Source organism: Urocampus carinirostris, chromosome 3 (assembly GCF_059441175.1).
Source record: "Urocampus carinirostris isolate Australia breed hairy pipefish chromosome 3, RoL_Ucar_1.0, whole genome shotgun sequence".
Taxonomy (NCBI): domain Eukaryota; kingdom Metazoa; phylum Chordata; class Actinopteri; order Syngnathiformes; family Syngnathidae; genus Urocampus; species Urocampus carinirostris.
The window spans coordinates 37,910,125-37,927,076 of NC_142351.1; the positions used below are offsets into that span (position 1 = coordinate 37,910,125).

The window sequence follows — 16,952 nt, forward strand, 5'->3', positions numbered from 1 at the left end:
GAAGAAACTTGTCTGGCAGTCCTGGTGGCAAGTCAGCAGCCTACTATCCGTCACAACCAGGCAACACGGGATACACTGGGTGGGGGCTGCGCCTTGAGGGATGACCTAAAGGACAGAGCAGAGGTTGGGAAATCTGCATTGCATTCAAGTTGAATGGCATCAAATCTTAATATATTTCCCTGTGAAAACAGCGACATTTTCACTTTATGAGGCGAAATTAAATGTTTTACAGGCCCTCTTAAAGCATTTTCCCCACTATACAAGGTCGACAAAAAATATTTTGTGCACCCAAAATTCACTAAGTGTATATCATGAGTTTGACTGAGTCAATAATGTGCCTAATAAATAAGATGCCTGTTTGCTATTTGTCAACGTTATATAAAATGCTAATATGCTATTGGTTTACGTCACAGCATCATGGAAATGCATATATGTTGTTGGCTAAACTCGCACATACAATGCACCCTTCCTCTCTGTTTGGTGACTTTAAAATCTTGTGTGCGAGTTAGTGTGATACAATACTGGATTTGTTTGTGCTGTGTTCATTTGCTATGGGTCCAAAGGCCTGCAGTGATGCTAAATGGAGAAACAAAAGCACGCTAAGAGCGGTAAAAAAGCTTGTCTTTAAAATACGAAGAAGCCACATACATCGCCTCCTTTGCCAAGTTGCATGGCCGTGAGCAATAAGCAATTAAGGCAATGAAATCTTAGGGCATGACAATTCTTGCAAGTGGAAGTTTTATAATCAGTTCAAATTTTAATCTGCTCTCCAAGGAAGTTTTAGATAGATAGATAGATAGATAGATAGCGTATTACTGCAGGTTTACATCCCCCGCTATATGGCAATTTCCAAACAGATTGTCTTATCCCGGGCTCTATTGTACAAGCTTTCCTTACTCCTTTAGAGACAGACTGGCATAGCAGTTGCATCCAGTCAGCCATCTCCTGCTCGTCGTTGGCACTCAACTCCAGAGGGGGGCGCTCAGTCAGGATGACTTGAAAGGAATGTGGACGCTCTGTGCTGTTGGAACGACGACACCCTCCACAAAACTCTCCTCTGACATTTAAAAAAAGGAAGGCGGGGGAATAGCATCACTGTCTCTGTCTGCTTTTGTAATGATTTAAGGATAAGGGTGACAAGATTACCCAATCGTGACTGAAAGAAAATGTGTAACATCAGTCTTTTCCGCATAGAGGTACAGAATCCCCTTGCTGAAAAAGAAAGCACAGCATTTTTAGACTGACAATGTTTGTTCGGAAAGTTCACTATCTAGAAGCAAAATAATAGGCTAGATCAGGTTTCTTATCCTATTATTATTATTACATCTAACAAACCTGAGGATGAGGTAGCAACTTTTCCACAGCTCCTTGCCAAGGTACGTAGAGCCAGCCCGATATTGCATCAGTCCTTCTTTGGAGCTGGCAGGTAACTTAATGTCAGGCAAGCTCACATCCATAGGATCCTCCCAGTGGACCAATGAATAGCGACGTAATGTAACTTCAGAGACCTGAAGGAAGAGATGTGCCACTTTAAGCCTTCAATTTGAAACAATCACTCATATCACCTATTGTAAATGTCTAAAAAAGTATTTATTCAGATTTTCAACTAAATAAAAAACACGTTGAGCAAGTTAATTTTTGAGAAACTTAAAGCAAGCTCACCCTTTTTCTAGAAACTATCGTTAAATACTGTTGTGTACTTATATGTGTTGAGATATTTCTAGTGTAGAACAAGGTTTATGTCTAAATGTTCAATTAGACGTCGTTATAGCTTAGAATTTAGTTAAAGCAGCTTGCATTCAAGAAGACATATTACCATTTGGCACGATTGGGAAGCCTACTTGAGACATTTCTTGCGTTATCATTGATACATTTCGGCCAGCGAAAAGAGAGTAGGAGCTGGTATTAATTCCGTTGAGCGATAGCAAAATACCTAGGAAGTTGGATACACCCGGATTGGATCAAAAGAGCGTATATCTGAAGTTGGTCAGAGCTGGTCTAAGCAGCTACCTTATGAGGCTAGAGGGAGAAGCTAATAAAAAAAGCCAGTAAATGATTGCAAGAGCAAACGTTGGGACCCCGATTCACGGAAATCAGACATTTGCTAGCAGGACAAGCTGTGGAAGACAGGTGACACTGAACGACGAAGCAGGAGCAGCTAACAACAACAGTTTTAGCAAGTGGTGAGCCAAATCCTGCAATCGAGTGGCTAACATGATTGGCAGGAGAAAGAAACTGTAGTAAAAATTATGAAGATGCCTAAATCACAGAATTCAGCAACGTTAGCTTGCATGACGAGCTGTGGAAGGCAAATGACACTGAACAACGAATCCGGAGCAGCTACCAACAATAGTAACTAGTGGTGAGCCAAAGCCTGCAACTGAGTGGCAAACATGAATGGCTGAAGAAATAAACCGTGGTAAAAAGTATGAAGCTCGGTGGCCTTGGGGGTATGGCGCCCGCCCCGAGACTGGGAGGTTGTGGTTCAAGCCTCGGCCGAGTCATACCTAAGACTTAAACATTGGTACTCGTTGCCTCCCTGCTTGGCGTTCAGCAATAGGGGTTGGAATTGGGGGGGTTTGGTCACCTAATGACTCCCAACACCTCAGTTGGGTTGAGCGAGGGGGCTGGGAATTCCCTCCTCTGAATCAATCTCCCAAAAAGAGTCAGAAATGACTCTAGCCACCTCCCACTAGGGGGATATGGCTGTGGTATATATATATATATATATATATATATATATATATATATATATATATATATATATAATAATAATTTCCTTTGTATTGTCATTCTATATATAAATAAAAAAGTATGAAGATGCCTAAATCAAAGAATTCAGCGACGTTCTCTTGCCTGACTCACTGTGGAAGGCGAGTGACACTTAAGGACAAAGCAAGCCTATTCACATGGAACAGCTAACAATAGCAGCTAGCAATTAGTCAAAGCCTTCAGCCAAGTGGCAATTGTAAATGGCTAGAGAAGGAAACAATTGGAGAAAAAAAACCCTAGTTGCCTGAATCACTGGACTAAGGGCTGGGCTGGTAAGAGGCCTTTAAGTGCTAAAAGCACCACCAGGACAAGATACCTTTGCAAAATGGTCTTTCAGGCTTGCGTAGTTAGTAACATGTCATCTTCTTAAAAGGGCATCTCAATGTGTGGAGTATGATCACAAATTTTGAAATCTATATCACGTTAATGAGATAGGAGATGTGTTTCTGTTTATACTTTGAAAAAGAAATATTTTATTTAAATAACTGAAGTGTTTTATAACATGTCTTCACCTCGCAGTGAGATTCCTGGGAGACAAATTTGGTGAGAGCGAGTTTTTCCATGGTGGCATCTGTCAGGATGGAAGGATATGGAGGCTCGCGACAGCCCTTTACCATTGCCATCTTAAGAACAGACAAAAACCATCTGGGGACAAAAGGTGATAAGATTTCTGCTGGCAGTCGACAATTGGAAAGCGACGTGATGACGTGACGCACACTTACGAAGTCAAAGAGGCATCTGCTGTATCCAACAAAAACTTCCTTCTTCTGTTTGTACAAACTAAGCTCACAGTTTGTTCATCCAGGCCCACCTAAAAATGGGGGGAACGTTAAAGATGTAGAAAGGATAAAAACTAGCTACAAGAAATTACCCACATTCAAACATTTAAAAGGGAGTTAAGACTCCAAAAGCGAACACTGTAAAAATGTGCAAATCCAAAGTAACAAATAACAGGATCAGTTAGAGACCAATTACTTACTTGGATTAAATCAATCCACTTGTATCAAGTGTTTTGGCCAAAAACAATACCATTTTGGATTATCCCACCCAACAGAATCCCCCATTTTTTATTTATTTATTATTTTTAGGAGATTGGTTTGCACAATAGGATGGCTAAACCTTTGAGGATTGTTTGAAAGAAAATGTTCCAATTTTGGGGGGTTGTTTGGGCAAAACAACTAAGTAAGCTTGGTCAAACTAATCCAAGAAGAGGAGAAATCAAATATGTGCCCAAATTAGGTTATTTGTTTGCTCCTAATAGTTTTTAGTGAGTAGACTGTACAATATGCAAGTATGCTAGAACAACAAAAAGTCCAGTGAATAATACAAGTGGACTGATTAGAAGAAATGTAACTTACCGAGATATAGTCAAGCTCATTGTAAGAAACGGCATCTTCCACCATGTAAGGCTTTTCTGCTGCACCTGTGCAGGATATTCCAAACTTGCTTCAAAGGCAGGACAGCAAAATGCAGTACCACATTTTCTGAACTATAAGTCACCTTATTTCTCATGGTTTGGCCATGAGCATGCCTGGAGTGTCTTTTGTGTGTGACAATATTAACACCTGATTACCTGAATATGATTTGATGTCATTTTCACACCTAAGTGTAATAGGGTGCTCTAGGGCCGTGTTGATTATTTTAACATAGATAGAAACAACTGAAGGATTTAATGCTACAGACATACCTTCCCAAGAAGGGAGACTTTTATATTATCACACAGATTGTGGCATACACCAGTGCGACCTATATATGTTTGTTTTCTTTTCCTTCTTTCATTATGCATTTCGTGGAAAGTGCGACTTGTACTCTAAAGCGATTTATAGTCCGGAAAATACAGCACGGTCACATGCTTAGGACTGACTAAAACTACCTCAGAGTAAAAATTTAATTTGTTCGTCGTATCACTGACCTTTCCTCAGAAGGTAGATGTAACAGTCAGTCAGCAGCAGGTAAAGAGGTTGCAGGTCTCCTTCCATATGGCCTGTGCTCATTCTCAACATCTGAACAAGACAAAATGAAATGTTGTCTGTCAATACATTAGCATAAAAATAAAAAATAATTTAATAATCGTTAAAAAAAACTGATCACCCTGAATAGTTGCTCGTCATTCTCTCTGAATACATGGATCATGAGGAGAAGCAAATGGTTGTTGTCCACCCTAAGACACAAATAAGTGATGAAATGCACTTTTTTGTAATCAGAAAAATGCCCTATGAACAGATCATGTCCTTACTTAAATTCCGCAGGATGACAACTTTCAGAAAGACTAAGCTTATCCTCTTCCGAAGCACTTTTACGGTCATCTGCATCATCTTCCTTTTTGCTGTTCAGGTCGAGTTTCCGTTCTGTTGGAGCTTCTCCCTCTCCTTTATCTTCATGGCTACCTGGAAGTATCGGTGACTGGCGATGCTCTGTAGGGTCATGGTGCCCACCACCTTGGGAATCAGAGTCTGGATCGACGGGGGTAAAGTAGAGCACGCTTTGATCGGTTTGCATGAGGTCTTGGTTTGTGTTTGGATCTGGGTCTGGAGGCTTTGCGCCAGATCCCGTTCGAAAGGGCGGCTGTGCGGGAGGCTCGGGACCCTCCTCGTAATCTTGGCTCAGTCTGTCGATGACATCCCTTAGAGGTTGTCCAACGCTTTCCATAGAGGTGTCTGTCATCTCTGGAAGCGTTAAAAGAGCCTCTACATCCTTCTCATCACACTTTTCTTTTCCAAGCCTGTCAGTGTGGATTACAGTGCAGTTTAAAGACTCTGAATAGTCCACGCAAGGTAAGCTGCTGGCCGCTTCTACGTGCTCGGACGATATGGAGTTATGCACGCTGCTGATGGAATCTGTTGAGCTCTTAGCCCGTCGTTTTTTGCTTGATTTTCTTCGTCTTGCCATCCTGAAGAAGGAAAGGAACAAGATAGTCCTATGATAGCAGTCAATTGCATTTTTTTTATTGCTTATTAATTGTTTATTGATCAAGATGGCGGCGCCCCTGTTCAGCTGCGGCTACATCGGCTCGCTACAGTTTTTTACACTTCGGTCATAAAACCCAGTCTTCGACTCAGTTTTGACGGCCAACAAAGTCAACTCAAACCGCAGATTAATATACGATCGCAATTTTTTTGCTGGATATGCAATCATCCAGAAATCAAGCGCTCGGTGCGACGACCACTCGGGAGTGTTTACTTAGCCTCGGACTGCTACGTCAACAAGACCCAGCGGCCTACAAAGCAGCGAAGCAGAGTGGCAAGAGAGCGGTGTGACCGGAGGAGGAAGCGAGGTTGTCGGGCCGGGCTAACCGCTAGGCTAAAGGCTAAACCCTTCAAAACGCCTCTCCCATCCATTTTCCTCTCCAATGTTCGCTCTCTGGACAATAAACTGGACCATTTACAACTGGAACTAACATCAAACCGCGAGATGACGAACTGCTGCGCTATAATTCTGACAAAGACATGGTTAAACTTATCTATCCCGGCTGACGCTCAAGGAAACTGTGCGGGTTAGATGTATCGACATTTCGTTCTGTATACACGTGTACACGAATGACAATAAAGTATATCTGAATCTGAATAGTTTGAATTTCACTGGTTGACAGTCCTTTCAATTATTTTTTATAAATAAATAAAATAATTAATATATTTTGGGGGGAAATTCTCACATGATTGACTACTTTCTTTTTCTACATTTAGCCACACATTTAATGTCAAAGTAACATTGTGTAATAATTCAAAATTCAAAGTCAAACTACGGAAACCTGGGGGATACCACTTTGCCAAAATTCACTAGCAGCGAGCCATATCCTGGAACCAAATGACTAACCTAAGGGCCTAGAAAAAAAAAAAAAAAAAACAAGGAAAAATGCCTGAATGACGGTACTCTGCAATCATTGAATGCAGGGCTTAGCTGTGGAAGGTAAGTGGTTAAGTGCTTAACAAAATGGTTATTTGGGCTTCCGTAGTAATAAGATAGCGGCCAAAAATGTCAGTTTCTTCAAAGGGTAGTTCAAATTATGTAATGTAATCACACATTTCTAAAACTACGATTTGCTAAAAAGGAAAAAGACAAATCATGGGGTTGCTGTATAATACTAACTGGAGATTTAAAAAGGTAAAAAAAATGATATATTTTTACAAAATACAGGGTGTTTCAAAACATTTTAGATCCTTTGAATATAAAAGGTCGACTGTCGAACAGTGTTGTCCGGCACGAGCGAGGGCAAGTTATACACTGCAGAGGTGTTCTGGAAGAACATGCTGCCGATCCGGGAAAGGATTCCACAGTGAAATAGAAATACAAATATCTCAATCTATGGTTCTCTTTATAAAAAATTAACATTAGTATGATAGTTTATGTATTTTTGCCCAGTATTTAAATAAATGTTTTTTTTTACTGGATGAAAGTTTTTTGTACCACCAGTGAGCAATAAATATACACTGTCCATTTAATTCAATTAATTTAATTATTATAAATAATGTATGGATTTTCCTGTTCTACCTCACAAGCATTTAATTTGTATATAAAAATAAAAAAAATAGTAATCTGCTGAAGACTGTTACCCAAGATACGCTTTAGTGCGTTTGGCAAAAGCTGGATTACCAACTTGATGTATGCCATGTCTCAGGCGTGTGTATATTGGACATTTGTCAAATTGTTCACATAATCTACATGCATTTGAGCAAAATCTACATGCATTTGAGTTTCTCATTCAGATTTGTAAAGATACAATTTGTGATCCTCAACATTAGTACTTTTTAATTTCATTTTCCTTAATTAAGCACTTTCTGGTATATCTACATCTCAGAGGATATTGCATTTTTTAAACACTCTGTATATGTATAATTTCGACCCTATAGATAGCAGGGCCAAACATACTCTGGTATCTTCATGAATTAGTGAGGGAACTTTGACAAACACTAGAACAGAAAAATTGCAATCCAGTCTGCAATCCATCTTACCGAATGACTTCCAAATCGTTGCCGATGCTCTCCGTGTTGTCTCTAGCATGACAAGCGGCCACGTGAACCGGCGTGACGTCGGCTGAGGTGTTGTTGTCCGACTCATGATTGAAAGGGTTTAGTCTGGATGTGGGACTGGACGGGGACAGTTGGGCGCCCACCTTTGTTTTGCTGTTGCCGACGGGTAGGACCACCGAGTCACTGATGACGGTCAGAGGGTCGGAACCGCTGGACCTCGGGCAGCTGGCTTGGTCAGTCAGGTCGCCTTCTTTTTGGACAAGTCAGACCGAGACAATGAGTTAGGCTGGGAAATATTCTACGTGTTTGATTTTGGAGTTGTAGAAATACACAACATCCTTTTTGCAAAAGGGTCATGACCTTAATGTCGTCATATTAGAATGCAATAATAAAAGGGCCAATAATTATTTTGCTTTTTGCCAACATATTTCAACAGAACTAGGGATGCACGGTAACAGTTTTTCCTATAACAATATGCCGCTTCAGTGAACATCTCTTTAAAAAGAAAAGTTAATTAATACTAAATTGCGCACATGCCTACTTTAAGAAAAAGAATATTACTCATTCTTAAAGTGACATTAGTTATAATTAATACAAGTAAATATGCCAATACTGCTGAAAAACTACATTAGGCAAATGCAATGTTTATCATATTACGGCTGCAAGTCTTCCAAATCAGCACATGTAAAGCTAACTTATCACACGGATGATTTACTAAAAGAGTAAAAATAATAAAATACATAACCTACACCGTCTCTGTAAGTCTCGTACAGAAAATTACGACACATGTTTGCGGATGTGATTAGGCAACTATCTTAATCAAGGAGCTGTTAATCTTAATAAAATCAGCATTCATGCAAAACATACGCAAGAGGACAAAAAAAGAAAATTCTAGAAACATAAAAAAGGAACTCAATGCATTAAAAAGCACGTACAACTGCAAAAGCCTGTACACATCTGACCACTAAGTTGTGCATCTACTCATATATTCTGATTTACATCATAAATGCTTTTAAATAAATAGCGTTTGCTGATTTAATACTATAGTGTGGCATCAATAGATAAATAATTGAGTCATTTGTTTTCTATCAGGCCAATAACTGTGACACAATATATTGCAGTTATCGTGCATCCCTGCACAGAAGCATGGTGTATTTCTGCATCTCCAATGCACACACCAAATGAGTAAGGACTTTTTCATTGTTCATCAGCAGGATCCAAAACATTGAGGGCAAACAAGAAAGACACCAAGTAGCAGTATTAGAGACTACAATAAACATTTCTTGCAAAAAACAAATAGTGGCTGATTATTGCTTTGTTGTCGTGCTTACATGCCTACAGAGAGGTTTGCTAATCTGCCTCAAAGTTTGGCATTCAAGGATTCATGCTCCTCACTATGCTTGCAAGGGTGTTTTTTCTTCCTCCTAAACATGAGTTTTCATTCGTCCATGATAAAGCAGGGTGAATTGCTTGAGTTATCTATGTGTGCAGTGTAACCCATATTTGGATACCTCCCTTATTGCACAAAGATGAATTGAGGTAAGAGTCCAAATTGTACTAAGCAGGCCAGTGTCATGTATGAGAAATAACAAGAGGAAAATAATTATAGACAAACAGCACTGAGGAGATTGATAACACCCACATTCATCTCACTGTGCTGAAGAAAAAGGGTTAGGATGAGAGCTCCCAAGAGCTTCATGCAAACAACAGCATACATAAGAGCAGGCAAATTCCAAACAGACAAAATTAATCACGCTTCCCCCACTAGTATGACCAACTTGGCCATCAGGGACAGTATATACTTTGGAGCTATGAGATTTTTCCCAATATTGATCAAAAAAAGAATGTGTTCAACTTGGCAAAAATTACTATGTAAACATCTTATCTTGCACTGTTTATTAAAGGAGTTGCTGTATTAATGCTACAGGCTATTAGCAAAGCGATTTAGGTGATCAAATACACAACGTAATCCACCACCTTCAATTAGGTAAAATGTTAGTCTTCTAGCAAAAAGGAATGTTTTTTGCTTAATATCAAGGCAAAAACGTGCACATAGCAAACATTAAAGCAAAAAGCACCGTGGAACGACAAAGGAAAAATAATTGGTAAAATGGAACGGTTCATCCAATGTCCCACCTTCCCAGTCTGCACTTGGCATTGCCTGCAACACGGGGAAGATATCACCAAAATCATAATCTAAAAAAGGAGGGATAACATAAGAGATTTAGACAAATTGAAAATAATCTGAATGATGGCATGCGGAAATAAATGGAATCACAGTTAAAACATAGAAAAGTGGGAACTACAAATGTGAAATTCTCTTCACTTGCCGAATCTTGCAGTCAAAATGTAATTTCTAAATAGATGTTACAGTGGAAACAATGTTCTACTCACCTTCACTTGAGGGGGCGATGGCGCTGTCGTCCCACTCTAGGTTGGTGGAGGTCAGGGAAGTAAAGGAGTGCAGGGATAAACTGTCGGAGCTGGGCAACCTTTCCTCAAAGTCCAAAAGATTATGCGGTTTGTAGTATTCTGGCATGTAGGCAGCCACATCTAAATATGGCACATCCTGGAACGTGAAAAGGAAGAGGTTAAAGGCATTTCCGTGTTTTTTAGGAAGGTAACTTTGAAAACCATGCAGACCAGTTCCAAATCGAAACGGATGAACTCCAAGCCAGCAACTAGAGTGAGGAAGAGCGTCAGGTGGTCATGACTGCAGACCAACGCATTCCTATGACCACAAAGAACATGATTATGTTTAAATGCACTCAAATAGAGGATACAATTATTCAAAATACAGTAGGACCCCAGACACCTCGTCTCTGCCTTTAAATATTTTAACTTTACGATGTGGAATAAAATGTTACTTGGGCCCTTCAACATGGCAATTTACTATATAATATCAACAAATTATTTCATGTGCCAAAGGTCAATTGCAGTGATGCCAAAGGGAGATGCAAGAAGATGATAACCATGAAAACAGATCAGGAAACACAAAGAAGGCACACGGATCGCTACCCTCATTCAGTTGCATGGCCAAAACCAATCAACAGTTATTAAATGTAAGGAGGTGAAATGAGTGAGGAAATTTACTAAGGGCATGACAATCCTGTGGAAGTTTTAAAATGAATCTCCTCCTGTTCTGCATCCACGCGCTACTCCAGTCTACCAATCCACGTCACACAAAGGGTAAACATTATACAATGGTTCCTTAATGTTAAATTTATTTATTAAAGTATTTAATCACATGCATTTGTATTATATATAAGCAGTTCTTACTTTAATGTTTTTATCAAGGGTACTGTGGTTCAGAAAGATTTATCTGATTAGCATTGGTTTCCATCTCCCATTGTACAGTAATTTCACTCTGGGATTCCAACCTCATTTAATGTCGAATATCGGAGGTCTACTGTATCACATTTAGACTAGCAGGTCAGTAAGTAGCATACTGTAACATTATAAAAATATGTCTTTGTTGTTTTATTATTCATCAAAAAATGGCATCTCACAAAGTTAAATGACTATTTTAATTGAGTTTAAATGACTTACTTGAAGTAATATTTCTGTAGCAGTCCTTGGTTTTCTTGGAAGAGGCGGAGGTAGCTTTCTAAAGAGCTCTCACTCAATGCCAGATATAACCATGCCCGACCTACCAGCACATTGTATTATATCGTAAGGCTTCATTTACAATTGAATGATGATGATGGAGGCAATACTCACTTCGACCCAAGTTAGTTGCTATGTGGTGAAGATCGTAGATCTGGCGGACTGCTTCTCCTCTTGTGAAGTGTAGGACGAGAACCCAATATCCTGACGAGATATCCTGCAGACTGCAGTGGAGAATCCTCATGCTCAGAAGGACAGGATGCACAATAAGCGTTTTTTTCCTCCCAATAAAAGATAAAATCCTGCTTCTGGAAACCGATACCCGATAACTTTTTTTAACAGCATGCTATATGTAGAAAAATCTAATCAAATCTTTTTGCATGAATGTGACCTGTATTCGATCTGTATCGAGTCTGTCTGAATGGCACATATCCGATTTTTTTCACACCAAACGCAGGCCACTTTCAACTTTAATCTTACTGTATATCCAATATGTATCTGATTTTTTGGAATTTTTTTTAATCTGCTGTGTGAACAGTTGAGATGCATTCATGCGACTTAAGTTATCGATCGGCAACAGACGACACCATTTTGTGTTCAACAGGGCTGTAAAAAAGCAGTGTCGCTCATTGTTAAAACAATAGTATCCTCTAGCCTTAAATTAATTGGTGCTCACGCACATACACATGCAGAAGTGTGAGAAAAAGGGGAAAAACAACACCACATTCAATAAGCCAAACAAAACGCAATGTACTGACTAAAGTTCAGAAGCCTGTACAATCACAATAGCCTATACACATCCTGAGCTAATCATCTGATTATGGGAGAGCTCTCTGATGCCTTATTATGTAAAGAGGAGACACAACCAAGTTGTGCTACTACTTCTATAGAAAATCTAAATACAAAGTAATGAGGAACAAAAATTCCTATAATCTTTCTAACTAGTAGTATCGGGTGTGATAGGTAAATCTTATAGCATATCGTTAAATGACTAATTATTGGGTCTTTAATTTTTTTTCTAATGGGCTGATAACTGTGACATTAGAATATATATGTCTGATAATTATCGTGTATCCCTACTCAAAAGCTTTGTTGATATTTGCAATGTTCCTTAAAAAAATAAAACAACTTTCTTACCCGTATAGTAGCGCATGATCGAGGTGCTCACAGAGGCGCTGCAGAACCCGGTCGTGGTTCCGGATGGCTGGAGTTTCATCTTCACAGGCTGCAAAGTAACTCTGCAACTGCAGAAACACAACATGTCAAAGCGAAAACCAGGGTTTAAAAAAATGGATCAAAATTGGCTGCTCAAAACATTTATATCTATTATAGTGAATATTCTAATTTCCTCTCCAACGTTCGCTCTCTGGACAATAAACTGGACCATTTAACAACTGGAAGTGGCATCGAACCGCGAGATGACGAACTGCTGCGCTAAAATTCTGACAAAGACATGGTTAATCTTATCTATCCCGGCTGACGTTCAAAGAAACTGTGCGGGTCAGATGTATCGACATTTCGTTCTGTATACACGTGTACACGAATGACAAGTAAATCTGAATCTGAATCTGAAATGTTAAAAATGCAAGCTTGTTTTAGTCCTGATAATGGGGACTTCCACTTGCAACTTTTAACAAGAGATTGGAGAAAAAATGTTAAATAAACGGTCTTAAAACAAATTTGTATCTGCGACAGAATCACAAACCAAATAGACAATAGGTCAGACTTTTTTTTCAGATGTTGGTCATAAAGGTGCACATTGAATGAATGTATTAATCAATTAATTAATTAATTAATGGCCTTTATTGGCATTGTCGTTTTCTGTGCCAAAAACTTAAGTAGTCTTCATCAATAATTTAGCTGTAGTGTTACATAAAATCCCCTTCCCAAAATAAGACTGTTCAATGTAATCTGTTTTTTTCCCCACCTAATGATACATTTTTGGCCACAAATGACTCACAAGATACTTATGTACCTGAAAATATTCTAATCAGTGAGGTATTTCGACACTAGCCAGTCTCTGAATTTATCCATAAAGAAATAAGTATGGTAATACCATTTTTGGGGAGGAAAAGTATTTCTTTTAGCCTTACTTGTACAATTTTAGTGCTTTAGAGCTGACAGATCCTTTTTTGCTTTTCCACCGAATAAAGCTACTTTAGAATGGCAACCCTGCTGTTTTTTTAGACATCTTTAAACCAGTTTGTCCTCTTCTACTAAAACTTTCAAAAGCTATTTTATTTTGTTTATCATTGCAAACACACTACCTCATACAGATGTAAAATTGTATTCATGCCTATGCTCACTTTGCACAATGTTGCCTATTTTGCACTACCGCATATTGCACTAATACGATCCCCAAACTGTATGTAACATCCTACAAGCCCACACTTTGTGTAAATATTGTGTAAATTATAACCTTTATCTTCTTTGTTCCATTATCTTCTTTGTTTTCTTTTATCTTCATTGTAAAATGTGACACTGGAGTGGCACATCCCATTTCGTTGTCACAATATGTTCAACCCATTTTGTAACAATGACAATAAAGGTATATTCTATTCATTTGTAAATCACCGCCTCATTTTCTCATAAAACTTATAACAAAAAGGTGTGTCTTTGTAGAAAGCCCCCTCTTTCAAATACCTGAGTGTGCATATCTCTGATGCCGTCTCATAGTCTGCCAATACCAGAGCTGTGGTTGGGAAGGCCGAACACCAAGGAACTTAACAGTCATCAACATAGCCCAGAAAAGCATCGCCTGCTCTTTGCACAGTCTAGAGAACATTACCGGCCTCACTAGCACACCAGAGCCAACAAAATTGTCAAGACTCTTTTCACTCTGGACACCACCTCTCATACCCGCTGCCTTCTGGCAGTCACTTAAGTCCTTTAAAACAAGAAATAACAGGCTTGGAAACATTTACTTTGACACAGCCATCACGACTATAAACAAACACACCCACACATCTGTGGAAAGAAATGTTTTCCTATGTGTAGAAATCTGTATTTTTATATTCTATTTCTTTATTCTTATTTTTGCACAATGTTGCTGGCACGCATCAGCGCACAATTTTCTGATATACTTAGAACTTAAGTCAGTTTACAACCACTACCTTATCAATATTACCGATCTTTCATAGTATTCTTGTTTATCTTAGCTTTTTCTTAAACGTTAAGACTTTCATTATACGTTTATCCTGAAGTGTAACGTGTAATCTCGTTGTGAGCAGTGTACACTACGTTGTAATCCATAACAATCAAGACACTTCTGTTCATGTTTTGGACGAATATGTTGAGTTACTTAAAATTGATGGAACGCAGAAAACGTACAATATCAATATCTTCTTGTCACAGTGTCTGGAAATGTGGCACATGATTTACTTTTGAGGAATTTGGAAGGTGAGGAAGTAAGGTAGTTGGCGACCGCCTGTTCGCTAGCTTTGCCTTCGTATAAACTTGAACATTTGGTCTCACCTTCTTGACAGAGGTGGAAATGTTCTCCAAAATTCGGTCCCGGACTTTAAGTTGATCCATGACACGCGCGGTTCTTTTGTTGACAAAAGCAGCAGGCGGAAGGAAGATTGTCAGCTGACTCTCGCTGGATCCTGTCCGGCTAGTTTGGCTAAGGCTAACAGCGCCGTAGCACACCTACTTCGGTGACATAAAACTTCCATTTACTAAAGAAAAAAAAGAACTAACAGTTTTGTATAATGCTCTCCAAACAATCGAGATTAATTTTGTGTTTCGTTGTATAACTTAAAAAAATTTAGTGGAGCTAACTTTAAGCTAACTTTCTGCGCTACATAGCTTGCTATGACGCAGTCATATGTATGTGAGGTCATTGCATGGTCGCCCCGCCCACAAAGAAAAGCTAGCGCAATACAACAAAATTAATTATTTTCTCACCTTTATGGCATGGAAGCCATTTAAAAAATGACCAAGTCAAAATGATCTATCCAAAACATGCATACAAAACGAAACATTTATTTACAAAAATGTTTGGGGCAATTCTAGAATAACGTTGAAAAAAAATAAATGGTGCACCTACTAGCAGAAGTTTAAAGCCACAATGGGTAATATTTGACCACGAGATGGCACTGTGTCACCAGGTATGAGCGAAAGCCAGTGATACGCAGCATGGCGTGCAGCATCCTGCCGGTGTTATGCCGAGAAATGCATCCCTGCCGAGATTTACATCCCCTAGCTTCTATAACCACTTTTACCTCGTTTTATCTCACCTTTATATCAATTTTCGGGAATGTAATGGCGAACCGGCAAACAAAAGGCTAACTTAAGTGTAAAATAAAAATACACATTTCTCAACCTACGATTTAAAAAAATATATAATGATATTGGTATAATGGTTCGTTTATTTTTGCCAAGTATTAAAATCCATGTTTTTTTTAATTGCATGAAAGTTTTTTTTGTACCACTCGGACGCACACAATATTAAACAACTAAGTTCTGATATTCAGGTTAAAATAAAAAATCAAATCTTACATTCCCGAATCATAACTTTACCTGTGAGCCTCAGAAAAGACCTCCAGCCAAGGCAAACTTTTTATGCGATTCAGTTGCCATTTCATCCCCCGTCAGAATCTTATTTCAACCACGTGCCCCCCAAGCTAAAATGAGTTTACTCTAAGTCATGGGTCAGGAACCTTTTTGACTCAAAGAGCCATAAAAGCAAAATATATTAATTTTATTTTGGGAAAGAGCCACACCATATATTATGAGACCAATTTACTAAATTGCCAAACCGCACTCCAGACAAAAGCTTAGTCTTCAGCACATTTATTTTTGATGATTTGATAAAAATTATGAAAAGAGAATAATGCCAGAGCCCATGTCCCAAAATCAACAAACATGTCAAGTCAAGTCAAGTCATTTTTATTTGTATAGCCCTTAATCACAATAAGTCCCTAAGGGCTTCGTGTAGCGACCCTCGTTCATGCACGACACAAGGTTTCACAATCTCTGGTTTATTGCCTGCATTCAGTAAATAAAACAATACAAAAGTCAGGGGTCTCTGTTCTCGACTGCAATTATCTTCAACGCTTACAAAAATCACTTAAGCTACGGCAAGCGCTGAAGCCCATAAAGTGCCAAACGAAAAAAACAGTCGCAGAGGCCCATGACTTAACAACCGAATGAGGTACCGGAATATTAACAGTAATACAACAAAAACACAGATTTTTTGAGAATTCAAAAAAACATTCAAAACAATCAAATTTCAACTCTGTTACACCCACCCCCACCGAATTCTGGACAAAATCTCACACTTGGTTATAAAATCAAAATCAATATATAACAGTAGTCATTGGGTCACACATATTAGGACCGACTTGAGAAGTATCCTTTAAGGATGCAGTGGCCAGAGAAAATTCTCTGAACCAGCCACCGGCTATAGAATGCCTTACACATTCCACATTCACCCAAGACATATACAAGACATAAATGAGCACAAAACATTCTCTCCAAAACCAAGTTATTTCAGAAGAATTTTAAAGGGAAAAAATGTCATGCCCCAAGAGCTCGAACTGTGTTACGCATAGTCTAAACATTACACTGTAGGTGTCTGGTGACATCTTGTCTAGCCATAGTGTG

At 38.9% G+C, this 16,952-nt stretch overlaps 1 protein-coding gene across 5 annotated transcripts in view; it reads right to left on the bottom strand.

Moving 5' to 3' along the window:
- The window catches only part of plekhm2 (pleckstrin homology and RUN domain containing M2), a 22,294-nt gene extending 6,878 nt beyond the window's left edge, over positions 1 to 15,416 (bottom strand). Inside the window, exons 1-19 of one of the 5 annotated variants that reach the window (XM_088331704.1) lie at positions 15,394 to 15,416; positions 14,820 to 14,993; positions 12,483 to 12,589; positions 11,460 to 11,569; positions 11,289 to 11,388; positions 10,383 to 10,470; positions 10,134 to 10,308; positions 9,876 to 9,935; positions 7,722 to 7,989; positions 5,009 to 5,662; positions 4,864 to 4,933; positions 4,685 to 4,775; positions 4,131 to 4,195; positions 3,495 to 3,583; positions 3,285 to 3,417; positions 1,336 to 1,508; positions 1,147 to 1,212; positions 898 to 1,057; positions 1 to 105 (exon numbers count right to left, since the gene is read on the bottom strand). The exon at positions 1 to 105 is cut by the window's left edge and continues 75 nt beyond it. In XM_088331704.1, the coding sequence (XP_088187830.1) occupies positions 1 to 105; positions 898 to 1,057; positions 1,147 to 1,212; positions 1,336 to 1,508; positions 3,285 to 3,417; positions 3,495 to 3,583; positions 4,131 to 4,195; positions 4,685 to 4,775; positions 4,864 to 4,933; positions 5,009 to 5,662; positions 7,722 to 7,989; positions 9,876 to 9,935; positions 10,134 to 10,308; positions 10,383 to 10,470; positions 11,289 to 11,388; positions 11,460 to 11,569; positions 12,483 to 12,589; positions 14,820 to 14,879 (2,574 nt within the window). In that variant the 5' untranslated portion in view covers positions 14,880 to 14,993; positions 15,394 to 15,416. Of the gene's footprint in view, positions 106 to 897; positions 1,058 to 1,146; positions 1,213 to 1,335; positions 1,509 to 3,284; positions 3,418 to 3,494; positions 3,584 to 4,130; positions 4,196 to 4,684; positions 4,776 to 4,863; positions 4,934 to 5,008; positions 5,663 to 7,721; positions 7,990 to 9,875; positions 9,936 to 10,133; positions 10,309 to 10,382; positions 10,471 to 11,288; positions 11,389 to 11,459; positions 11,570 to 12,482; positions 12,590 to 14,819; positions 15,160 to 15,393 lie in introns of those variants that run through there. The other 4 variants (XR_015850026.1, XM_088331705.1, XM_088331707.1 and 1 more) reach the window with 4 other exon arrangements.
- Positions 15,417 to 16,952: the final 1,536 nt, after the last annotated feature.